Source organism: Syzygium oleosum, unplaced genomic scaffold, assembly GCF_021117445.2.
Source record: "Syzygium oleosum isolate NSW1041296 unplaced genomic scaffold, Sole_v2.1 Sole_v2.22, whole genome shotgun sequence".
Taxonomy (NCBI): domain Eukaryota; kingdom Viridiplantae; phylum Streptophyta; class Magnoliopsida; order Myrtales; family Myrtaceae; genus Syzygium; species Syzygium oleosum.
This window is the reverse complement of record NW_026607506.1, coordinates 4,104,858-4,129,620: the sequence shown is the minus strand read 5'-3', so window position 1 is coordinate 4,129,620 and position 24,763 is coordinate 4,104,858. Positions and strand designations below refer to the sequence as shown.

Below are 24,763 nucleotides of genomic sequence, written 5' to 3'. Positions count from 1 at the left end.
GACCTTTCACTAGATTTTGATTGCTTGTCTCTCCAGCTGGATCCAAAGCTTGGATTCTCTGCTCCGATGAGATAGATCTTCGTGTTGCAGAATCTCATGTGTGTGTTTTTAATTGGATCTGATGTAACCATTTGGGTAAAGAAATCATCTCTGGTGACTCAATGTACTGATTATATTGGACCAAGACATTCGTGGGACTTAATTTGTTAAGTTTTCTCTAGATCATATTCAATCGAGAACAATCATTTAAATTCCCATTTGGTATAGAATCCGCTTTACGGATCTCATTTTGAACATTATAAATATCATAAAATAAATTTCTAAAAACAATGTCCACTACATCAGCTCCTCATGGTGGCATAACTGTTGCCCAACCTGCAGATAACCTACTTGATCAGGCTGTAGCCGTTGTTATCCAACCAATAGGAAATAACCTAACTTGACAGGAAAGCCCACCTGTAAGTGCATGTACTCCGTGCCCAGGTACGAAGCCATCTCATATCCTTAATGTACTAAGTCTCCTTATTCACTTTTATTTTCTCTTGATCGACTTAAGCATCGTCGGGGCCAATTCGAGGTCATAAAACCGAACGCCTTAATTGGTTATTTGGGGGTGCAGGTTGGCTCCTTGATTGTAGACCCGACTGACTCCGTCAGACTAGATTGAGCATCAATATCTACATCGTTTGCGAGAGAGAATAAAAAATCAAGAGTTTGAATCTTGAATTTCGAGACAAGATGACAAAAGGCAATTCTTATGAGAACTATTGGACATTTGTCTCACTTAAAAGAATAAAAGAGCAAAATTAAAATAAAAAAAAAGGGTTTATCTGCCCTTTTTTTTTCACGGTACTCCAGATTGAAGAGCATGGTGTAAATGCCCAATATGAAAAGAGAAACCACACCGTATATACATACCATAGAGAACCCTTCTTGCAAATGAAGATATAATCTTCATGGAGAGCAAAAGCTCAAGACAGGACAAAAAAAGAGGGCTTTTATGTCAAAAGATACACCGACTCAATTTACCCTTGAAAGATAATGATATATAATATCCAAATACCAAAAAAAAAGTGAGATCATGCCTTTTTTTTTTTTTCCCGACTCTAACTTTCATTTCACTCTCAAACTTTTGCTCTTTTATTCTCTCTTTGCAGAGTGTGAAAGTCGAACCTCATATCTAAAACTAAACATCTCCACCCTCAATTAGGGAATTGCTCTAGTGGCCAACCTTTTCACTTAGAAAGGAGAAGGCGGGAATCATGCCTTAAGAAAGTAAACTTTTTTCCCATTTATTCTGAAGATCTCAATCGAGAAAAAAGTATGGTACCGTCGCCCTTACTAACAAGGTGATTGCTATCCACTAGACCAAAAATTCACATTAATCCTTCTCTCCATAAGATATATATGGAACAATTATAATAATTGTTTGGGGATTGGATAAGGCCGATTTGACATTTGAGCTATCCACGCATTTGCCAGGCTCATTTGAAAGGGACCCTCTATGAAATGGCATGATGCAAGGTTTGTTGACATGGACATCCATTAGCATGCATCATCATTATTATGCGTCCCGCTAATTAACTTAATCTTTTCCTTCACACTAATACAAAAACCAAATCAGAAGACTCCGTGCAATCGCTAGGAACAAGTTAAGGTGATGCCAGGAAAGTTCAATGGCTCTCGAAGGCGCCAAAAGAGCAAAAGGAGAGAAGGAAAAGGAGGTCGCGTTCCCACGGGTTTAGATTGGAGACGAAGTTTCGGGTCGTGCCGGGTCACGTGGTTGAGGAACCGGGGGCCCGGTGGGGCCCGGCGCAGACCCGCCGGTGGGGGCCGCGGTCACCACCGCACTTGAAAGTGCAACCCGATTAAGGAAACTCTGCGTGGGGGCCCCTGTCACTTAATCGTCTCAAACTGCTCTTTCGTCGTCTTTCTTGCCCTTCTTCGTCCGTGTTGTGATTTAGATGAGATGCATTGATTTGGGTTCAAGTGGCCGCGGATTGGGAACGAGACATGAGGGTGAGCAAGCGTTAAGTGATTACAGAAAATGACAGCCGATGTTTCCTTCTCTTTTGGTATCTGTAATGAGTATAGAGGAATCAACATGGAGCCTACACACACGGGAACCAGGAGAAAGGACACTAAGGACGTCTGGGAGTTGGGTTGCTGTGAATGACCGTGTCTGCTTGCCTTGGACACCCCGCCATTCACTCGCATTTCGTAACTCGGTACCGGGTCGATAATTGTATTAACGAGTAATTTATACGTATTGTGGGGTCTTTATGTTATTATGTTTCTATATTTACACTTCTAGTGATTAATTTACTCTTATGAATACATATCATACAACCTTAATTGGGTTGAGCCACCGTAAACGTTTTATTGTTATTTTCTATTTAACTCTAAACATCAATATGTTGAACTTGTTATTATAGTAGGAAAATGCATCAAATTCTTCAACATCTCCGCCCAAACTCAACACTTCCTTTGCTCCAATTGCTATCTCAATAATATCCGATACATCTTCACTTTTTTTTTTCTTTTCTACCATCTCTTGACTCATCATCTTCTCTTTCCAATAATCCCAATTTCCCATCACCTCTCAACAACATTGCGTTCACTTTTACCTCTTTTTCCCTCTTCTCTGTTGCTTGAATTTCTACTGCTGCTCAAATTATGGCTATGCGGTCAATCTCTTGTCTCTTGTTCTTCCCAACATCACAAGTCTCACCTCCATCAAGCTTGATGCAGACACTTATCTTATGTGAAAATCTTAATTTAGACATATTCTAAAATGCAACGTTGTGCTAAGCTATATGGATGAGTCTTTTCATTGTCCGCCTAAGCTTATCATTGATCTAAATGGCACCATCGCGGTCAATACCTCATATTCTACCTTAGTCAAGACTAATCAATGCATTCATAGTTCGATCAATTTGACCTTCACAGTCAAGATTTTCCATGAAATTCACAACCTTCAGACATCTTGGGAGATTTGATTTGCTCAAGGACTACTGATCATTACGTGGCCAAGAAAATTGGAATAAAACGATTTTCAAAATGCCATCAAGAAACCCAATCAAACCATGTGTGATTATCTTCGACATTTGAAGTCTGCAATCAATTGCCCTGTCTCTAATAAAGACTTGTGATTCAAGCCGTCAATGGGCTCCGGTCTTAGTAGATCCCTTCGTCACCATTGTCACCAATAACTCTACAATTCTTTCCATGGGTGATCTACAGTCACGCCTCCTCATCCAAGAAGAATTATTTCTTCGAAAATTGAATGCCTCATCTTCATTTGATATTCATCATGGGGGGTCCTTGGTAGGTCGTCCGTTGGCATTACCCTATGGCGATCGCTCCTCCGCCTCCTTTGGTAGGCCCCGTGGGGGTTCGATGTCCTATGTTCCTCCATTCATCCAAGGAGACATTCTTGAATCTAGGCCTCCTCTTACTTATTAAATCTGTAATGGGGGGCTGGGCACAACGATTCACCCATACCTTCACCATCACTAATCTATCAGACACCTTCTCAGCTCTCTCGGTTGGTGAGACCTCTAATCCAATGTGTATCTTGACAACAAAGGGTCGGCACACATGACTCATGATATTAGTAATATCCTAAATCCTAGATCCTTTTACGATTTGACAAAAGTCTCAGTTAGTGATGGTCATTTATTGCCTAAGAAGTTGGTAAAGCCTTTTTACATATTGGTTCTTGATCTTTATTATTAACTCCTATCTATCATGTCCTTATTCTTGCTCGCAATCTCCTCTATGTTACTCAACTTTGCCGTTAAAATTCTTATGTTAACGATTTTACATCCTTTTCTTTGAAGGATCAACGAACTGGGGAAGTTCTCATCCAAGCTAATTCTTCTCATGGTTTTCATCCTATTTCCAACTCATTGGTGTCATTTTACTTGCATCCTATCATGGCTTCCTTTACTTTACTCACTCGCTGGCATGCTCATCTTAGCCATCTTAATAAACAAGTTTTGAGTCATCTTTGCAATTCTAGTTCTAATTCGATATCTTGTGAGTCCTGTCTTGTGGGCAAATCTCATCGATTGCCTTTTGAGTCTGTTAGTCATCGTGCATTTTTTCCTTTAGTCGTAATTCATTCTAATGTATGGACGAGTCTAATTTTATCTTATCTAATTCCGGTTTCAAATATTTTGTGTTAGTCATTGATGACTACTCTCGGTTCTCTTGGGTCTTTCCCATGAAAAATAAGTTTGAAGTGGCTACACACTTTCATTACTTCTGTTGTTTTATCGAAAATTTGTGCAATGCCAAAATTAAACTTTTACAAACTAATGGGAGAGATGAATATACCAGTAATTCGTTCCAAACGTACTAACATGAATATGGTAATATTCGACGCTTTTCTTGTCCAGACATCCCATTTAAAAATGGTCTGTCAGAACACAAAATCAAACACTTAGTCAAAATGTCTCAAACCTTATTAATTCATGCTCATATGCCTCCTTCATATTGGTTTAATGCTCTTCTTGCTGTTGTTTACACTATTAATCGGCTTTCCACTCCTATCCTCTATGATATTTCTCTTTTCCACCGTTTATTTGGGTTCTAGTTTGATTGCTCGTTCTTTCGAATTTCTAGATGCATTTGTTATTCATTTCTTCCACCTCGTGTCTCCCATGAGCTGGCAGCTCATTCTATACCATGCATATTTCTTGGCTATGCATCAAATCACAAAGGCTATCATTGCCTTGATCGGTCAAGTGGTCGTGTTTTTATAAGGCGTCATGTTCGGTTTGACGAGGAGAATTTTTCCTTTTCACAAAAAATCCTTCAACTCTTAGTCCCGTAACCCATCATGAATTGTTTTAAGTTCAAGTACGGAATTACACGGATATCATCTGATTAGGGGTAAAGCCTTCCATCTCCTCAGGAGAGATAAACGGCCCAAGGCGCTGTAAGGTCATGACTGATGCCCAATTCGTACGACCATGTACATGACAGGGATTTTGCCCCTGGGCCCTTGATACGGGTCTAAGCTCGATAGTCGATGTTGCACCATCCCAAGATTGTCTTCTTTCTATTCACGCGCAAAGTATGGCTCTACACGAGACAAACAGCGCCAATACAATGCCTAATGCTAATGCTGAATCCTCAGACACTAGCCAAACAATTTCATCAGTAAAAGGTAACTTCGGAAAGAAACTGTCTCCACCGTGCCTAGGACTCCAAGTAAGCAGCAAAACCGCATACTAGTGTCCTCTGCTGAAACAACCAACAATTGCTACTGCATCATGCATGATGAAAAATATGAAAAGAAAGTGATTTTAGGTTGACGAGTACGTAAAATCATTATAACCTGAATCATTTGCCGTTTAACAACCCAGCCTTCTGGTAGCTTTCAATGGAATCAACCAAAGTTTCCTCCAGTGGCCTGTAAGACCAGCCTAGCCTCTGCAGTTTTGCCGAGCTCAGCCTATCTTCTTCATCAGTCTCACTAAAACTAGAAGCAAGTAACAAAATAAGACAAGATTACAAAATTAACCGAAAGAGAAACAAAGTTGGCCAACTTGCAAGTTAATGGATGGCATTGCACAAATCAAACATTATTAGGACAACTCGCTTTTCCTGTCATTCAGCTTTTGCAATATTTTTAAAAAGGTCATTCCACTTTTAAGTTTTCTATAAGATTACTGCAATTCTGGAAAAAGTTTTCCATTGGTCATATATCAACTATACATGGGAAAAATAAAAGCAAAGCTAGCATTGCTGTGTTATATATAGATCATCTGTCACGGTAATCTCCCCTAAGTATAATTCACCATAAAGTTTGTTCCCGCGAGTGAATTGCAAACTGACCTCAATTGGAATCACATAGAAAATACAGTCACCCAAAAACAGTTTTCGATATTAATAACACAATTGAAGACTGTAGAATGTGGGTCGAAGTTTAGACCCAATTCGATTTGGAATTGGCTTGAGATTGGAATTCAAGAACCCCCGAAGCAAGTGAGATGATCCGGAGTGTGTGAAGACATGAGACGGATGTCCTTAGTTAAGGAAGGGATGCCTGGAGTGAAGGAGCGGGGATTGGCAGCTACCATGTGTTCGAATCAGTGCTCACAGACCTCCAAGGTGTAGGATCGGACATCCGGTGATGTCCGACCTTGCCTCGGCTAGGCAAGAAAAGAGGACTTCAACCATATGACCATATCAAGGCCTGACAATCGACTTGGCCAGTGAGAATTCCGAAGGAATTTGTATGTCCATCGCACTTCAGGAGAACATCTGAGCGTGCAAGGGATTGATATTAAAGTGGGTTTCAACCTAATTTTGTACAGACGTCAAGCCTAAATCAAGATAAAGCTCAGGATGCCATCCAGGAATGTGGGTGTGTAAGATAAACACTTAGTATCTCTTTCATTTAAGTTTGTGAGTCTTTCCCGGCATACCTGGTCTGGAAAACACTTGCAGACTATGTGTTGCAAGCAATTCTAATCTCCTCTTGTTGATTATAGTGGAACATCCTATCGATCTCCTCTCTTGGAGTAGGCACTCCTGGCCGTTTGAATTCTCTGTATTAGGTTTATTTTCTGCATTTATTTCTCTCTTGTTTGTTTGCGTTTGTACCTTGCTTCCACTGTTTTGCGTAACAAAGATAATCTCAAAGTTACAGGAATTGTGTAAGTTTCCCACCAGTTATGGATCGTAATGTAAAATAAGGATGCAGCATCTGATGGATATATTTTGTCATAATTCTACTTCACTTAAGAAATACAATCAATTAAGAAGGTAGTAGTATATTGATTCTGAAATTATAGAATTGGGCAACTTACTTTTGTGGATAACTGTAATTTGGGTATGAACTCCTTAGCTTGACGACCAAATCGCGAGTCTTGATAGCATGTGCCGTGCATACGTAACGCCCTTCTGCCTCGAGATTTTCATATCCCAGAAGTACAGCTGCAGCTACATCACGCACATCCACTAGATTCCTGAGCTTGTTTGGCATGGAATCATCCCCATCTGTGCATCATGCCGTCGGGTTAGCTATTATCCTATATGGCAGGTTCTCATGTGTATTTGCAAAGTTTTTGTCATAAAAAACTGCAACTTTCTCTAAAATTTCATAGTCACGAAATGAAAATGTTCATCATCAGCATACACCACAAAACATCTTTCAGAAATAGAAAGAGATGAGACAATCAAGAGGCTAAGGCCTTTTTCTGTCATAGCTTTGTTATTTAAAGTTATCATTTTCGAAGCAGATTAGACCAGTTCTTCTCGACTGCAAGGAATGGCTCTTCTAAGCCCATTATAGAAGCATTCAGGCATGAAATGGCAAATGAGAAGTGCATGATGAGTTTCATTAGATAAAACTCTATTTGAAACACGGACAGATAAGAAAAAGCTCACCAATCCCTGCTTCCTCGATCTTCATCGCAAGATGGAGATCCAAAAATATGCAAACCAAAGCATGCAAATGAAATAGCATTACCCGGTTTCTTCAGAATTTCTAGCCTCATATTACCCCGACTATGCTTGGCGATACCACTACCATAGTAATTGCAAAGTGGAATTTTCCTATGGTTACTTGTCACAAACTACTCATAGGAAACTTATACAAAAGCATATTTTTTTTTTTTTGGCAAGATATACAAAAGCATCTTGAATGTAATAGAAACTTGTAATATAGAAGTATTGGACAATTCAAGATAGCTTTATGTATATTAGTAATTTTACAGAAAAAAACACACATAATGGGTACACATCAAACATATTCATGCTCATACACACAAATGCCCACAGGTTCCAGGGATGATTCAACGTGATGTCAACAGTTGTAACAGCATAGCATATGCTTGGCAGAGATGATTACCATTAACAAGCCTCAGATAAGTGCCTTCCATAAGCTTTACAAGGACCAAGCTGCTTGCATTCACCCTGGACTGCAGAAGAGGCCCAAAAACAAGGGCGGGGCAAATCCTTACCATATCAAGCCCGTTTACTTTTGCAAACTCGACAGCGGCACTTTCTGCTTCCCTCTTTGACAGGCCATACCAGTTCTGTGGCATAAGTGGAATAGCTGTTAATGCGGCTATAAATGCATGTGCCTCAGACTTATACCTCAAACTAGCATGACAATAAGGTAAAACTATATCCCCCTAACAAGAAGAAAGCATATTGATGAATCACTCAAACTGAGAATTTCTCAAATAGTTAAAGAAAGGGATAATGACACAAACAGTTCCTGAACGTAAGTCCAATGTGCAATATAGTCCCTAAACTTTTAATTTATTCAATGTAGTCCCTGAACTTTAGTCTAATGTTCAATGTGGTCCCTGAACTTTTAATTTGTCCAATGTGATCCCTAGACTATTGGTACATGTTCAATGTAGTCCCTGAACTATATAAAAATATTCAATATAGTAAATTGAAAATGTTCAATGTAGTAGGACTACATTGAACATTTTCATATAGTTCAGGGAATAAATTGAACGTGTACCAAAAATTCAGGGACGACATTGAACAAATTAAAAGTTCGGAGACCACATTGCACATTGGGTAAAAGTTCAGAGACCACATTACACACAGGGCTAAAATTCGGGGACTATTTGTGTCATTTAAATGAAAAGAGATTGCACATTGGGTTAAAGTTCAGGGACTATTTATGTCATTTTTCCTAAAGGAAAAGAGGTACCTCATCAGTCCTTGCAACTGGGAATCATCAAAAGTACAACTAGCGGTGCTCAAAAGTTCATGGCAAACTATGGCAGATATAAAGAAAACTTAAGAAGTCAGTACTTTGAAGATAATACTGCAAATTGTAATTATATAGAGGTGATGGATGGAGTAAAGCATGAAACTTAAGGAAAGAAACAAAGTAAAATGTCCCGACACAAAGCAAAGTATGGGAACAATGCATATTGTTCTCACAATCTATGTTTACGAAAGGGCAATTCAAGATTTCCCCTGATTTTTTACCCATTGCCACCAAAATTCGATCTGTGCCAGATTGCCTCCTGAAGTTTTATTTAGTTATTTACATTTTGTCTCAGATGAAGCTAAAGCTTGACCACCAACGCAAACTTGGTTGTATTTTGATCGCGTGACGTGCAGCTGTTAAGTAATTAGAGCATAATTTTCCCACCAGATGTCAATTTTGACTCCTTTCTTTCAATTCCACTCCAAGCAAATAGCATGATCCTGAATTGCACATGACGTATCCCTTTACTAAAAGAATTGACAGTTTATGTGGTGAAATTGACCTCAAAGATATTTCAAATGCAAGTCATCTAATCCAATCCGTTAAATCGAGGACATCAAGGAAGTTGAGGGGTGATCTTGAGACAATTAAGAGAGCTTTGGGGGGCCGTATGACCCAAATCAAACTTGTGGGAGCGAAATGAACATGAGATGAAAGCCCGTAAGTTCTAGAGAGTCAGTTACAAGATACCTTGGTAGTAATGCAGTATTCCTTGTCCGACCAACAAGTTTCATCCTTCACTCGCTCCTTTGGCCACATCGGATTCATTACAATTGCAGAGATGGATGACACATAAACGACCCGCTTCACTTTTGCTTCGGAACATGCCTTGAGAACGTTTAGTGTTCCCTTTACAGCAGGTTCAAGCAGTTCTATCTGTGACAAGTTAATCAGATGTGTGAAAAGGACAAGAAAGATCCTATTCATTGACTTGAGCAGCTTAAAATGTGTTGGAACGATAAGGATGCCGGATGATCTTAATCCCAATATAGTAGGAGATCATGCTGGGTCGTGCAATAGTTGTAGTTACCAAATTAGTGACTGTAACCCATTGTATTACTCTCTATTAAAGGATAATGAATCCTCCCATAAAAAATAAGATGAATTGGGGATTTATCACCGTGGATGTAAGCTTCCAAGGGATTATACTCTTGGTCGTCTGAACCACGTTAACGATCGTATGTTCCTTTTTCTCTTCTTTATCTCTCTTCTATACATGATTATCATTAAAACAAAATGCTTAAAGGATTTTTAACATGCAGTAAATTCCTTCCAAAGTGATAAAGGACAGCGTTGAGAATGCAGCGCGTGTGGATGACACGCTAAAACCAACTTAAACAGGTGCAGTACTCAGCGAGTGCTGGATGGACATGTTCTTGCCTCAGGATTCTGTACAGAGGAGGAAGGAACTGGACTAGCAACATGTAAAACTCCAGTACATCCTTTGATAGCAGAACAAAGAGAATTGTAATCCAGCAAGTCTGCTTCGAAGAGTTTCAAGTTTTCAGATGCATTCTCAAACTTGTTCAAATGGTCGTACTTCCCATCTGCACATACCCAAGATAAAATAAAATTAAAATAAAAGATCTTGTAAACAACTGATAGGAAGAAAACCAAATCCCCGTAAAAGGCTAGACAGGCTTACATAACATGCTCCAATGAGACTTTGTATACTCCTAGCAGATTTCCTTAACGTGGTTAAGGTAGTTTAACTGTAAATTCTCACTCCGCGCAGCATATATTTGTTTCGTATTACAGTTCAGATCATGTGAACCGCTGAGGAATCCCTGGTCTTGTTTAACAGAGGATAGAATTTCATACTCATCGGTAAATGAACGATGAAACCCAATGTGGGAACATGCAACAAATTAGAAAAACACAACCGGTTGCGTTTCGAACGCCACGGAACATCGTGCAAGAAGAACACAAATTCGTTCCAACAGGTACGTGTTGACCCAAAAGCTATGGACCGATGGATGTTGCTCCAACACAGAAAATTAGCTCTAGCAAACCAAGCCGACGAGTATGGCAGTAGCCACGATGAGTGACTACATCTCTGGTCCCAACTGAAGAATCCCACATAGGATCGCGAGAATAGTCAGAGGAAAGCCAGCGGAACGCGAAATGGTTAAGTAAATGTTTCTCATCATCAATAGTAAATAAAGGCAAAGCGCTAGTTCAAGACCAGGAAAGCAAAAGTAGGAAGATATAGGGAAAGAAATTGAATGGAGAGAGAGAGAGAGAGAGAGAGACCGAGTCGTCGAACGGTTCCGTGAACGGTGTAGTCCTTGGAGAGGAGAAGCTTGACGATCCACGAGGCGACGAATCCTCCCGCCCCCGTCACGCACACTCTCTCCTTCTCCATTTTCCACTGACCTCTCTCTCTCTCTCTTATCTCTCCGTCTCTCTCTGGAAATGTATCGGTCCGCTCACCGTGAAGCGGGAGAAGTAAAGAAAACGGACCGCACGCTACTCAGTTGAGAACGACCCCGTGCCAAGCAAAAGGACGACGATGGGTAATGCCGACAGTGTCGATACGGAAGCCCGGTAGTCGTTAATGAAATGCTCGTGCAACATCACCAACATGGTTTTGCGTGATCCTCTCCCGCGGCTCCAAAGATCCACTGGCGATGGCCACCGAACCACTACACAGTGTTTTCTAGGGTTCTCAGAACCGAACCGAAACCGGAATCGAACCAAACTGAACCGAACCGAAAATTTCGTGCATTTCGGTTCGGTTTCAGTTTCGGTTCGGATAATGGAAAATCAGTGAATTTTTTTTTTTGGTTTGGGTTATTTCGGTTCGGTTCAGTTAACCAAACCGAATTGAAAGCCAAGTTAAAATCCCTCTGTCCATTCTCTTTGGCGTTCAGACAACGGCAAACTTCAGACACGTGCCTCTCCATTTTCTTTGGCGTTCGTTGTTCAACACACCTTGGCCACCAGGAGTAGCTTCAGGTAGTTAGACGGAGTAGCTTCAAAGCAGCACGAAAGGCTGATTTTTCCAGATGAAAAGATTAAAGGAAAAGGATTGATTTTTTTTTTGGGAAAACGATACAAATTGTCATTTCCAAACGTGATCTCTAAATTTTTAAATTGTGTAATGTGATTCTGAACTTTAAATCGATATGCAATATGATCCATGACATTTTAATTCATTTAATATGATCCCTCGATTTTTTGTATATATTCAATTTAGTGCGTGAACTAATTCTTGAACTTGAATTAATGGAAAAACAATATTGAACATATTTCGAAAACAGAATTGAACATATATCAAAAGTTCAATAATCACATTGAATAAATTAAAAGTTCGGGAATCACATTACACATCGGGCTAAAGTTCATAGATCACATTACGTATCCGATAAAAATTCAGAGATCATTTATGTCATTATCATTTTATTTTTCCAGCTCACTAGTCACTACCTAGGGGTGTGCAAAAAACCCAGGACCGCCCAGGACAGCCCGGGACCGGACCGGAACCGGTGGTTCCCAAGGGGACCGGTCCGGTTCCCGGTTCCAATTTTTTGGAACCGGTGGGTATCGGTCAAGTTCCAGGTTTCCGGTGTGGAACCGCCCACCCGCCCACCGGGACCGGACCGGTAATATAATAATAATATATTTATTTATTAAAATTTTAATTAAAAAACCTGACCAAAAAAAAAAAAAACCTAACTAGACACTCATAACTCTCTGCTCTCTTATCTCTGGACACTCATTTGATGGGTACCTACTTGATTTATGGATGATGTGGTTAATAGAACCGATCATAATATAGGAATTGTATGGCAAGTTATGTTCTTTTCTTTTTGTTACGTTGATCCGATGTTGGTCCACATATTTTTTTTTTATTTGTCCAGGAAAACTTGGTGGGACCGGTTCCATGGACCCGCCCGGGAACCGGCGGTCCAGTTCCCGGGCGGGTCCATGGAACCGATGGGCGGTCCTCGGTCCCAAAATTGAGGACCAACACTGTGCGGGTTGGTCCTAGGGTTAGGGGGTGGACCGGCCCAACCCGGACCATGCTCACCCCTATCACTACCCACAACGTCACGTGCGGTGCGGCCACCATCTATAGAGTCGCATGTGAACGTCCGTGGTCGCCTTGTTCCTAAGGGAAAGTTTGACTTTCCCACTAGTCCCCTCGGTCCCTTTCATGTGAGAGCGCGAAACGAACGGCTGCGTCTCTTATCTTAAGAAGTCGATAATGAAATGTTGCATAAGTAGGAAATTTTTTTTTTATATTTCATCATTTAATTTGATATTCTTAAAAGTTCATACAAAAACCATTTGAAGTTGACAATCGAAACTCAAACGAAATTATCGATCATTTCCATCTAACAAAATTTTTATCGCTCTTTCTCACTTTTGCTACTCATGTGAGGCGAATGATTTATTACGGAAATAATCCAAATTATTACTTTTCACCAAAGTGAGACTCTCGGGCGATTAACTTATTGCGTTACTTCTTGCGTGGCTACAAGTGACACTCGCCTTTTGAAAATAGTAAAGATATAATCCCAAATGACCTTAAAATTATAGGGTTAATACCACAAAAAACTCCAAACCGGTACACCCGTGACAAATTTACTTCAAATTAATTTTTTGACCATTAAAAATCCCAAACTGGTACGTCCGTGACAAATTTACCGTCAAATTGCTGAATTGAATGATACGTGATAGTTGATGGGTGTACCAGTTTGGGTTTTTACCCTTTATTTGTCACCAGTTTGTGGTTTTTCGTGTTATTAATTCAATTTAATGAAAACTAACGAAAGGTAAATTTATTACAAATGTATCAGTTTTGAATTTTTTTGTGGTAGTTTTGGGTAAATTTGTTACGGGTGTACCAATTTGAGATTTTTTATGATCAAAAAATTAGTTTGGAATAAATTTATTACGGGTGTATGAGTTTGGAGTTTTTCATGATATTAACCCTAAAATTATAAAATGATCGAGAGCATTCTAATATAATTGTCTGTTGTTTTAAAAAGAAATTATTAAAATAATATTAGGTATACACATCACCCAGCGCGATAGCCAAACTGTTTCCTTAGGAAAAACGAAGAAATGTGGTCTGAAATCAGCGATGCCCGAAGACCATATTGCCCTTCGCTTGTCTTTTTCTCAAGTCAGGCAATAATATATCGAAGAAAATTAGACGACGCGCCATCCTTCGTTAATTTGAAGGAATGACTCAAACGGTTCTTAAACTTTGGCTCAATATGTAATGTGATCCTTAAACTTTTAATTTATTCAATATAGTCCCTGAACTATATGAAAATGTTGAATATAGTACATTAAATATTAGGCTATAGTTCAGGGACTATACTGAACGTGCATCCAAAGTCCATGAACCACATTGAATAAATTAAAAGTTTGAGGGATCAAATTAAATATAGGGTTAAAGTTTAGAAATCATATTAAATAAATTAAAGTTCATGAATTACATTGCACATTGAGCCAAAATTCAACGACTATTTGTGTCTACCCACTCTCTCACCAACCATCGGATCCAACGGTGGATAAATTCGCTACTGAAAATTCAATTATTCTTCTCTTTTCAAAATTGCCCTGAAATTTGGTCCGGCGCACGATGCCAACTTTAGACTTTTAATTCGCTCGACGCGGTCCTTAACTACTTCTAAATATTCGATGTAATCGCTAAACATTCGATATATTCGATCCAATCTCTCGAACTTACCAAAATTAAAAACACGATTAGATGTCGAGAGATCCACGTAATGCTGCGCAATTAATACTTTTCGTAGGGTAAAAAAGGACAAAGAATATGCTGGAGCTGGAGCTGTTGCGTTGGCTCATGTCTGGATTCACGTTATGTGAAGACGACGGGGGCCCACGTGCATTTCGAGCGACGATGATTGGCGGATTTATAAATAATAATAACCACAAAATCAACTTGATCGGACGTTAATCACGCCAAGGGCCAAAAAAAAACATGGTGTGGTGGGGACTCGTAATCTTTTTTATAAGAATTGGAAATAATTAATTTAAAAAAAAAAATTAATTAGAAAGCAATCTAAGCAAGGAAAATCTTCTAAGGGAACTTGAAGGAAAGCCGAATGGACAAGATGCAAAAAATCTTTAAAAGAAAAAAGACTAGAAAAAGAACGGACGCGTGCTTTTACTTTTTACCTTAATCAGGAAGTAAAATGCTTTTAGCTGACCTTAAGGAAGCAGCCGTCCATGTTGGTGAAGTAAGAAGTACAATGATTGTTAGGTTCTTAATTATTCCAAGAAATTGATGTGTATAATTACGTGGGTTAATATCACAAAAAATTTTAAACTGACACACATATGATAAATTTATCTAAATTAATTTTTTGACAATTCTAAATCGTTACATTTGTGATAAATTTATCTTCCCTTAAATTGGATTAATATCACGAAAAATCACAAACTGGTACATTTGTAACAAACGGAGGTAAAACCGGTACATCCGTCAACTCACACGTGCTTTTTTTTTAAGTCAAAAACTGGCACATGTTATCCAACTCAAGAATTTGACTGTAAAACTTAATAAAAACTAACAGAGGGTAAAATTGCTATAAGTATATTAATTTGAAATTTTTTGTGGTCAAAAAATTAGTTTAGAGTAAAATTATCACACGTGTATTAGTTTGGGATTTTCTGTGCTATTAACCCTAATTACGTTGAGGAGAAAGAGATGTTATGGATCACGTGTTAACGATACTCATAAGTCAATAACGAAAATTTTTCTTTTCATTTTTCAATAAACTAATTACGGAGCACGAGAAAAACATCGCATCGACCGACTTTATGTTGTCGAGCAAAACTCATCCGCGCATCCCAAGTAAGGGCACCCGGTCTTAATCCCATCGTAAACGATTGTTTTCTGGCAAGATATTGCCGTGGCGGCCACGTGCGAACGGGGGAGGGCGATGCCCAGGAACTCTGGTCGCGCGCGACGCGAACGACTTGTCGAAAAACTATTTAAATCTCGACCAGAGCGCATCGGTTAGATCGGTTGGAATCGAGCTTTAGATAGGAGAGAGTAGGGGTGTAAATGGGTCGGGTCGGGTCGGGCTTTCATGATACCCGACCCGACCCGACCCGAAATATACAGGGTCACGCTTGACCCGACCCGACCCGACCCAAGACCCTGTTCAGTATATACTCCAAGAATAGGGTCGGGTCGGGTCGGGTCGGGTCGGGTCGGGTCGGGTCGGGTTTAGGGTCCGAAAACCATCGAGAACAACTGATGCGCTTCTTTGCTCGACAGTCCCCTCCCAGTTCGCCCATCATCCACACCGAATCCCCCGTCTCTCCTCGGGACAGGCTTAGACTTCTCGTTATTCGGCGTTGTCGACACCGACGACGGGGACTGTGACGGAGATGGAGCAGGCGACGGAGGCGACGCCGCTCCAGCGCTCCTCGCGGCCAGCATCCTCTTCTCGGCGGCGGCGGCGGCCGAGGCCGCGGCGGTGGCGGCGTCCCTGGGCTTGCTCCGCTTGGGCTCCGGTGGCGAGTGCTGCATGCTGAGGCGCAGCGCCATCTTCAAGTACTCCTCCTCTTGATCCACCATCAGCGACCGCCCCCCGCCGGCCCCGCGGAAAGGGATCTAAAAAAAAAGCACCGAGGAGAAGAAGCAAAAGAAGAAGAGATCTAGGGTTTCTCCCCGGGCGCTCCCCCGGCTCCTCCATCGTCGGCGTCGTCGAATCGGCGGCGACTCGCGGAGATCGACGGCGAAGGAGGGATCGATCGCGCCGGGGGGAAACGGTCGGAATCGAAGAGGGAGGATCGAAAGCTGTCCCTGATCGTGGGGGCGTGGGAGGCGAGGAAGAACTAGATGGAGAGTGAAAGGAGGGAGACGGAAGTTCACGGCCGAGAGAGAAGAAGCGAAGGGGAGAGAGAGAGAGGGGGTAGGGGTGAGTGCGGTTCTAGGGTAGAATCGGGAACCGGACCCGATGGGTCCGGTTCGGTTCCAGGTTCCATGGACAGAGGGTCCGGTTCTCGGTTCCCCATTTTTAGGACCCGGCTGTTCCGATTCTGGTTCCCGGTTCCTATAGGAATTGGAACCGGAACCGGAACCAAGAACCGGGACCAGGAACCGGATCCCTAAAAATTAAAACATAAACTACGCATTTGGTATTTAGAAACCCTAATTCACCTTGTCCCTCCATCTTGTCCCTCCTGCTTCCACTTCCGCCTCGCTCCCGCTTCTTGCTTTCGCCTTGCTCCTCGCTCCCGCTTCCGCGGTTCTCTCCCGCTTCCGCCTCGCTCCGCCTTCTTCGCCGCAGGTCTCGTGATCTCCCCACGCGGATTCGCTGCGATTATTCGGGCTCGCCGCCGTCTTCCTCCTCTGAAGCTCCGTCGCTTTGGTACGTAACGTCTTCGAACAACCCCTGCCATTCACGCCTTCTCTCTTTGAATTCCCACAGTTGCTTCTGTTCATCTTTTGCATCGATCGATTGAATTAAGTCACGACGATCGTGCCTGAGTTGCGTGAAATCGTGCTCTTGCGTGCACATTCATCTGGATTCATCGCTTAGTGAATGTGAGAAGAGGGAAAATGCGGTGGATCTGTCCCCGATTGAATGTGAGGAGAGGGAAGGGGGGGAGTTAACCGATTGGTTAATTGTCGATTGCGATCGTATCTTAAGGGCCTTCGAGATTTGCTCTTTTTGTTGCTGCTGCCAAAGGGGAAACAACCATGAGTGAGCTCATGGTTGGCCTCACTCTCATTGAGGGTGCTGCTGCCAAAGGAGCTAGTACTTTCTCAGACTTTTCTTAACAGCCCCCCATTTTTTTAATGACTTTCTGCTCGTAAGTGGTGCGGGATTCATAGTTAAGAAGGTTGGTGTTTCTCTGTATGCAGTAGTGTCTGGGTTCGCTTCATTCGTAGGCAACTTATGGATTTACAAGATTTTGGTCTTTCTTGTTTATTAAGCTGCGTTATTTTGTGTCCCCGGTTAGAATTTTGCTCTCGATTTTCCAGATATTGATTATTGTGCACGTAACTAAGACGGGCTCGCGTCCTATTTCTTGGAGATTTTCTTTTGGTTGATCCACTGTTCTGTTCCTAACATCCTCGTGCCATTGGTTGTTTTGCCTGTTTCGTTTGAGCTCACGATAGAATAACAAGGTTTTTCTTTTTTTTTTTTTTGGTGTTTTTTTGAGAATATTCGAAGCTGAAAAATTGATGTTTGAGGTTCTCATTTAATCTTGTTCTACAATGTTCAGTCTGCTTAGATGGTACATTGCCCGGTTATCATCTTCACAATGGCTCTGGATCTGGTGCAAACAGTTGGGTGGTCCATTTAGAGGTTTGTTGAATGGACTTTATGTTATATGATTTAAAAGAGCATACTTAAGCTAGTTAATTTTGCAAACTTATGTTATTTCTTCTCTACTGCATGGTTTTCTTGCTCAGTTCTTCATGGCACTCCAATTCTTGATTCTTTTTCTGTCTGCATTTTCTATAAGCCATTTGATGTTGTTTTACATTGCTGTAGGGTGGGGGATGGTGCAATACAATGAGGAATTGCGTTTACAGGAAAACTACTCGTCGTGGTTCATCAAAGTTTATGGACAAGGAAGTAGCTTTCACAGGAATATTGAGTAATAAAGCTGAAGGAAACCCTGGTATTTAAAATCTATTAACGATTCAATCTGTCTCGAAACGATTCTTTGCCATAGTTTATTCAAATTGGAACTGTCATACGAGTGATTGTGCTTTGCTGGCAGATTTTTTCAATTGGAACAGAGTAAGGATACGGTACTGTGATGGGGCTTCTTTCAATGGAGAGAAAGGTGATATGTATTGAGAAAAATGTGGCATCTTACCTTGGAATTTAAAGTCATATGTATTGCATCCCAACAATTACTATTTATCGTGCTATCCCCTTTCTTTTAAGAAAAAATGTGACTTTTCTATAATTTGTCTTTTGTATTCTTTTTTATGAATGTTCATTTTCGTTTTGATTAACTAAAAAAAAAAAAAGAACCTGTTGGAACCCGGAACCGACCCTGGAATCTGTGATAGGGTAGGTTCCAGGTTCCAGGCGGAACCTACCCGGAACCTGGAACCGCTCACCCCTAAGAGGGGGGGGAGTGGTGCCAGGTCAAAAAAGCCCAGCCCGACCTGACCCGGCCCGGCCCGGCCCGATCTTAATAAATACCCACATCTAAAATCCATACCCAGAGAAAATAAGAGCTGACCCCAAAATACCCTAAAATTTCGGATCGGGCCAGGTCAGGTCGGGCCGGGTCGGCTCGGGCTTTTTTTACACCCCTAGGAGAGAGGGACAAACCGAATACGTTCGCTCGTTTTCAACGCGTCGTTTTCACTTGAGCAAAAAAGCGTCTCGGAAATTTCGAGACTCGCTCCATAAGAGAGGCAAACGGGTTCTTCTCCTCCGCGATTGAGAATTCAAAAAGACCGATGTCCCATTTCGGGACGCCTTAGAAACGTCGAGTTCGCGAGGAACGAGGGGCCCCCATAATTGCTCCAAACGTATCAAAAAGTGCGAAAGGAAAGAGCTTCGGACCGAATCGAAATCGGTTAAAGTCAACGAAGGCGACGGGGGATTTACATTGAATCGAATTCTCGGACGATGCTTTTCCCCATCGTCCCCGCGGAACCGAAACGATTAGAGAGAGAAATTCGAGATTCTCTTCTCCTCCATCGGCTTCTCACTTTCGCCGTGCTTTCCCGGGGCCAGATTCGTCAAATTTAGCGCGAGGCGCAGGGGCAAGAGCGGAATTGCGCGCGCCCCCGCCCCCCGCCACCACCCGGCGGCACGTGCGCGTCTCGGGAGACGGCGCCTCGCACGTGTCGTCGTCTCCGACTTCCTCTCGTTCGAACACACAAAAAAAAGGAGGCTTCTTGAAAATTTCCACCTCCGTCGCTCCAGCTCATATTCATTTGTTCCAGCTCTCTCTCTGTCTCCGTCTCTGCGCGAGCTATATAGGAGGCCGATCTCCTTCAGCCCTCGCCGCCGGTGACAGCGATGGACGTCCGCCGGCGGCAACCGAAGTCCCCCCACCGCCGCCGCCACGGTGACGACCGGAAGGATCTCCGGCTGTCGGCGCCGGCCGGGGCCGTCGATCGCCGCGGCGAGCCGCCGCCCTCGTCGTCGCCGAAGGCGTCGGACGCTCTCCCGCTGCCGCTGTGCCTCACGAACGCGGTCTTCTTCACGCTCTTCTTCTCGGTGGCGTACTACCTCCTCCAACGGTGGCGGGACAAGATCCGCAGCTCCGTCCCGCTCCACGTCGTGACCCTCCCCGAGATCGCCGCCATCGTCTCCCTCATCGCCTCCTTCATCTACCTCCTCGGATTCTTCGGCATCGGCTTCGTGCAGTCCTTCATCTCGCGGGCCTCCCACGACGCGTGGGACGTCCTCGACGACGAGGTCGCCGGCGACGGGTACCTCCCGGAGGACGGCGACCCTCGCCGCGCCGCCATTGCCTGTCCTCCCCCGAAGCTGGCGGAGCCCGAGCCTATCGACTCGGCCCTGTCGTCCGTCGAGGACGAGGAGGTCGTGAAGTCCGTCGCGGACGGCAAAATCCCGTCGTACTCGCTCGAGTCCATGCTCGGGGACTGTAGAAGGGCCGCTTCCATCCGGCGCGAGGCGCTGCAGAGGATGACCGGGAGGTCGTTGAAGGGCTTGCCCCTCGATGGGTTCGATTACGCGTCGATCCTGGGGCAGTGCTGCGAAATGCCGGTTGGGTACGTGCAGATTCCGGTGGGGATTGCCGGTCCGTTGTTGCTCGACGGGTTGGAGTACTCGGTGCCGATGGCGACCACGGAGGGTTGCTTGGTGGCGAGCACGAACAGGGGGTGCAAGGCGATCTATGCATCTGGTGGGGCCACGAGCGTCTTGTTGAGGGACGGCATGACGAGAGCGCCGGTCGTGCGGTTCGGTTCCGCGAAGAGAGCGTCGGAGTTGAAGTTCTTCTTGGAGGATCCGGTCAATTTCGAGACCTTGGCTCTGGTGTTCAACAGGTCAGTGTTTCGTGGGAAGTTTTTGTTTTATATCGATGCTTTTTATATTTCTTTAATAATTTTTACCTTGGGTTTTAGGTTTTGTCTTGTGCTTTATTTTGCTGGGTGGAGTTATGTGGATATTGTGTTTGTCACCTTTTTCCTTGATTTTTCTGGGTGTTCTCCAATTATTCTCGAGTTTGACCTGTTCCTATGATGACTGTTCACCTTCTAAGTGATGAGGGCACAGAGTTTGATTGTCCAATAATATTATCTGTATATTCAAAATGTCAAGTGAATAAATCCAAATTGTGCCAGGAACTTTGTGGCAAGCATTTGGATAGTTTGACAACCCAGGATACGTGGAAAAAAAATCAGGCTTTCAATCTTCATGAGCTATCATTCACCTGGACAGAAAGGCTTTTAGCCTTTTCTCCCCTGATATTGCTCTTCCAAAAAAAGGGTGGTCACCTTTTCTGAGGATTACCTTTTCCCAATGATGATGCCGTTTTTTTGTTCTGCAGATCGAGTAGATTCGCCAGGCTCCAGAGTATAAAATGCTCGATTGCTGGAAAGAATCTTTACATGAGATTCACCTGCAGTACAGGCGATGCTATGGGGATGAACATGGTGTCGAAAGGGGTTCAAAATGTGCTGGATTTCCTTCAAAGCGATTTCCCAGACATGGATATAATTGGCATTTCTGGTAAAGTTTCACGGTTAAATCGAATCTCGTCCTTGAGTTTATCATTGGCTGTCAGAATTAGTAACTTGGATTGGTTAGTTATACATATATGAGTATCTCCGCTGATCCGGAGAAGTTAGCTTCCCGTGTGCAGCTGGTAGAAAGCTTACGACATCCAACACATCTGTCTAATTCCCATTCAACAGTATGATTTAATTCATGTGCCCTTGGAATGGAGATGATCTAGCAAATTTCAGTCTCCTTTATTACTCGATAAATTTGCTCTACAGATATATCCAGGACAGTAATATACCGTGAGAAGTGGTGAACTATTTTCATTACGGTACTTACCAAGTTGATAATTTTTTGAACATTCTGCATTCATAAGGACCTTTTCTACTATTCTCTCGAAACTCTCTTTCTTGATGTCTTCATGCAGCCAAATTCAAGATTTCTTGATGATCATATAAACGAGTTCGATGTTTTAGACTGAAGGGAAATACTTTTGTACAATGAATACCGAAGACTTGGGTTCTTGCAAGGAATTTGGATTTATTATTTACTTCTTGATTTATGGAAAGGCTGGCATATATGTTAATAATAACACACCAACTTCTCGGATCATATTGACAGCAGTACAGATCTGTTATTTATTACCGATGTTCATCTTCCTTTTCAGATTTCCAAGTGGTTGTATGCAAGAAGCCAGTCATATAGTCGTTTGATAACCGCTTTAGCTTTTTCCTAATTTTTTTCCTGGGGAAAAGTTGGTTGCTAGGAAATGTTAACTACCGAAAGTCGAGTATCGCTTTAAGACTGGTTTTCTTCATTGCCATTAAGTTCGTTATTCTGCATCAGGAAACTTTTGCTCCGATAAAAAGCCTGCTGCTGTGAATTGGATTGAAGGGCGGGGAAAATCAGTTGTTTGTGAGGCAATTATTAAGGAAGAGGTGGTGAAGAAGGTTTTGAAAACCAGTGTACATTCACTAGTTGAGCTCAACATGCTGAAGAATCTTACAGGATCTGCTGTTGCTGGTTCTCTTGGTGGATTTAATGCCCATGCGAGCAACATCGTGTCTGCTGTATTTATAGCAACTGGCCAGGATCCAGCACAGAATGTGGAGAGTTCTCATTGTATTACCATGATGGAAGCTGTCAATGAAGGAAAGGATATTCATATTTCTGTTACCATGCCTTCTATTGAGGTAAATAACTTCTCTTTTTCCTTTCAAACTATTTTAGGTCGTCTTTTTTTTTTCCATGACTAAAAAGAATGAGGTCATTGTGAATTGGAAAAGGGAATGGAATGCGAAAATGTAGAGATAGTTTACTAATGTAGGAAAGGAAAGCAATCGGTGTCAAAATGTTAAACTTAAAGAGAAAATAATGCAGGTTTTATTGCAGTCTTGATATGTTTGTTGGAGACCAGAAATGGTATCAAATCGGAAAGGGTAAATCCCATGGAGGATAAGTGATGCAATCAGAGTCTTATGGTCTCAGTCCATGATTTGTGGATCTTCCCTTGTACTGAATTTCACTTCATTAGGTGGGCACGGTTGGAGGCGGAACTCAGCTGGCTTCACAGTCTGCCTGCCTGAATCTGCTTGGTGTCAAGGGTGCAAGTAAAGAGTCACCGGGAGCTAACGCGAGGCGCCTGGCCACCATTGTCGCTGGTGCAGTCCTTGCTGGAGAGCTTTCCCTAATGTCCGCCATTTCAGCTGGGCAGCTTGTAAATAGTCACATGAAGTATAACAGATCCAGCAGAGACATCACAAAAGTCGGTTCTTAGATGGAGAGAACATGGCCCAAGTGTTCGAACATGGAAATAAGCGCATGCGACTGAGAGGAAAGGGTAGCTGCAAATTCAGTAATAGAAAAGGACTTTGGAATGTTAAAACCCCACGTGGGATTGTTTCTTTGTGATATCTGTTGAAGCGTGGAAATGGACCGGTTGGGCGACGATCCATCTTCTTACCCTCCTGCCTTAATTGCACGCGCGAAAATCGGTACTCCAATTTGACCCCGTGAACAGGCCGTGCCCACCTAGATATCCGAGCTGTGGTCGTGTCCTAATCGCGGAACGCTGTCTTCTGTTTTATTGTTGTGTGTTCCAGCCTCTGTCTCGGTAGTTGATTGTAGCTGGGCAGGGGATCTGTCTTTTGATTTGCTCCGAGTGATCAGATCTTACCTGGGGACCAGATGATGGAATTCTCGAGTCTTTTTTTAACAAAAGCGGATCTATCGTTTTCCTTTTGTTCGTTTGTTTGTACACATGTAATGGGACCTCCCAATTGATTACTTTTGAATGTCTTGCGTCACCATGTGAATGAAATTGCTCTGTTCTGATGCGACCTGAAAAGGCGATGATCTTCGCTGTCTTAAGACCTGCTTTCTGAGGAGAGATTTTCAGAAATCGCTGCTTATGCTGGAGAGGGGCCAAAAAAAAAAAAGAGAAGCAAAAATGCAATTTTGCCCGTGAACAACTGGCAAAAGACCTTGCACGATGAAGTTATATTCTTGCAACATATGAGGACAACATTGGGTTGGGGCCTGTGGTTCAAAATTGGTGTAACGCATGACCTGCTTAGGATATTGCTTCCAAACTCCAGTTTCTGACTTCATCCCTTTCTCCTTTTCTATTTTAAGATGAAGCAAGTTGTAGATTGCTTCGTGGCACAACAAATGGATAAGCAAAGCCGGCAAAAAAGGATGTCGCATTCGTGAATTCAAATCAGATCAAAGGCTCCGGCCAAAAAAGGGTAGCCAAGCTAAACCTTCAATCTAATATCTCGATCCAAGGTATCGTGTCCATTTTTAGCTGGTGATGATTGCCGGTACCTAAAAATGGAGAAGAAACGATCATATGTTAATTCTCAAGTGATGCGACAACATTTTGTTGAATGATGATCTATTTTATCGCTTGGTATACGAAGTGAGCATACCGCGAAGCAGGCACACTTGGTCCGGCACGCGGCCGACCTTCGAATGGATTTTTGCCCACACGGAAGTGCTCTGTATTTAGTGCAAAGGGTCCTCTGTCCACCTTCCTTGCACAAACTACTTTTTTTTTTTTTTGGTCGAAATTGCACAAACTACTTTAATTGCTGCTGTTCTCAACCAAGAGTTCATAGTTAATGGCATGATGTTAGAAGCATGATCGATCCCATCAAGTACTAATTCAACTCGCCAAGGAATCCCGACCATTTGTTGTCTTCTAGGTGGAGTTTCAATTTTCTCGCTTAGAATCATTTGCGGTGCATGTTATGTAAAGCTCGTGAGCCATGGTGTTTTCGTCATACTATTACCAGGTGCAGTGAATACTTAGCATCGATTTCAATACGGCCTACTTGGG

The 24,763-nt window shown here is 42.5% G+C and overlaps 2 protein-coding genes and 1 long non-coding RNA gene across 7 annotated transcripts; 2 read left to right on the top strand and 1 right to left on the bottom strand.

Annotated features, from left to right (window-relative positions):
- Positions 1–5,041: 5,041 nt before the first annotated feature.
- LOC115669909 (cinnamoyl-CoA reductase 1-like) lies at positions 5,042–11,428 on the bottom strand. Of its 5 annotated transcripts, XM_056321426.1 has the most exons (8): positions 11,009–11,426; positions 10,401–10,821; positions 10,136–10,302; positions 9,446–9,631; positions 7,868–8,153; positions 6,825–7,014; positions 5,348–5,491; positions 5,042–5,250 (listed from the first exon to the last, which is right to left on the bottom strand). In XM_056321426.1, the coding sequence occupies exons 2-7, from the start codon at positions 10,405–10,407 to the stop codon at positions 5,353–5,355; spliced, it is 975 nt and encodes a 324-aa protein (XP_056177401.1). In that variant the 5' UTR covers positions 10,408–10,821; positions 11,009–11,426; the 3' UTR covers positions 5,042–5,250; positions 5,348–5,352. The 5 variants fall into 5 exon arrangements, with proteins under 5 accessions (XP_056177401.1, XP_056177400.1, XP_056177399.1 ...); XM_056321425.1 differs by lacking the exon at positions 10,401–10,821 and having other exon boundaries at positions 5,348–5,485; positions 11,009–11,428; XM_056321424.1 differs by lacking the exon at positions 10,401–10,821 and having other exon boundaries at positions 5,042–5,253; positions 11,009–11,425.
- A 6,043-nt stretch (positions 11,429–17,471) lies between these two features.
- LOC115669442 (uncharacterized) lies at positions 17,472–18,547 on the top strand. The gene is made up of 4 exons (XR_004004371.2): positions 17,472–17,511; positions 17,984–18,066; positions 18,256–18,385; positions 18,488–18,547. It is a non-coding gene; the product is annotated as an uncharacterized LOC115669442 (long non-coding RNA).
- A 1,087-nt stretch (positions 18,548–19,634) lies between these two features.
- On the top strand, positions 19,635–23,375 carry LOC115669923 (3-hydroxy-3-methylglutaryl-coenzyme A reductase 1). The gene is made up of 4 exons (XM_030591099.2): positions 19,635–20,747; positions 21,251–21,432; positions 22,270–22,616; positions 22,958–23,375. Exons 1-4 carry the CDS (start codon positions 19,753–19,755, stop codon positions 23,198–23,200), a joined length of 1,767 nt encoding a protein of 588 aa, XP_030446959.1. The 5' UTR covers positions 19,635–19,752; the 3' UTR covers positions 23,201–23,375.
- Positions 23,376–24,763: the final 1,388 nt, after the last annotated feature.

Excerpts from the sequence above, each read along its gene's own strand:
- LOC115669909 (XM_056321424.1), bottom strand. The coding sequence starts at position 11,120 with ATGGAGAAGGAGAGAGTGTGCGTGACGGGGGCGGGAGGATTCGTCGCC. Across the intron at positions 9,632-10,135 it reads CCTCTGTACAGAATCCTGAG|ATAGAACTGCTTGAACCTGC; the intron begins GCAAGAACATGT and ends AACTTGTCACAG. Across the intron at positions 8,154-9,445 it reads AATACTGCATTACTACCAAG|GGGGATATAGTTTTACCTTA; the intron begins GTATCTTGTAAC and ends TCTTCTTGTTAG.
- LOC115669923 (XM_030591099.2), top strand. The coding sequence starts at position 19,753 with ATGGACGTCCGCCGGCGGCAACCGAAGTCCCCCCACCGCCGCCGCCAC. Across the intron at positions 21,433-22,269 it reads GGATATAATTGGCATTTCTG|GAAACTTTTGCTCCGATAAA; the intron begins GTAAAGTTTCAC and ends ATTCTGCATCAG. Across the intron at positions 22,617-22,957 it reads TTACCATGCCTTCTATTGAG|GTGGGCACGGTTGGAGGCGG; the intron begins GTAAATAACTTC and ends TCACTTCATTAG.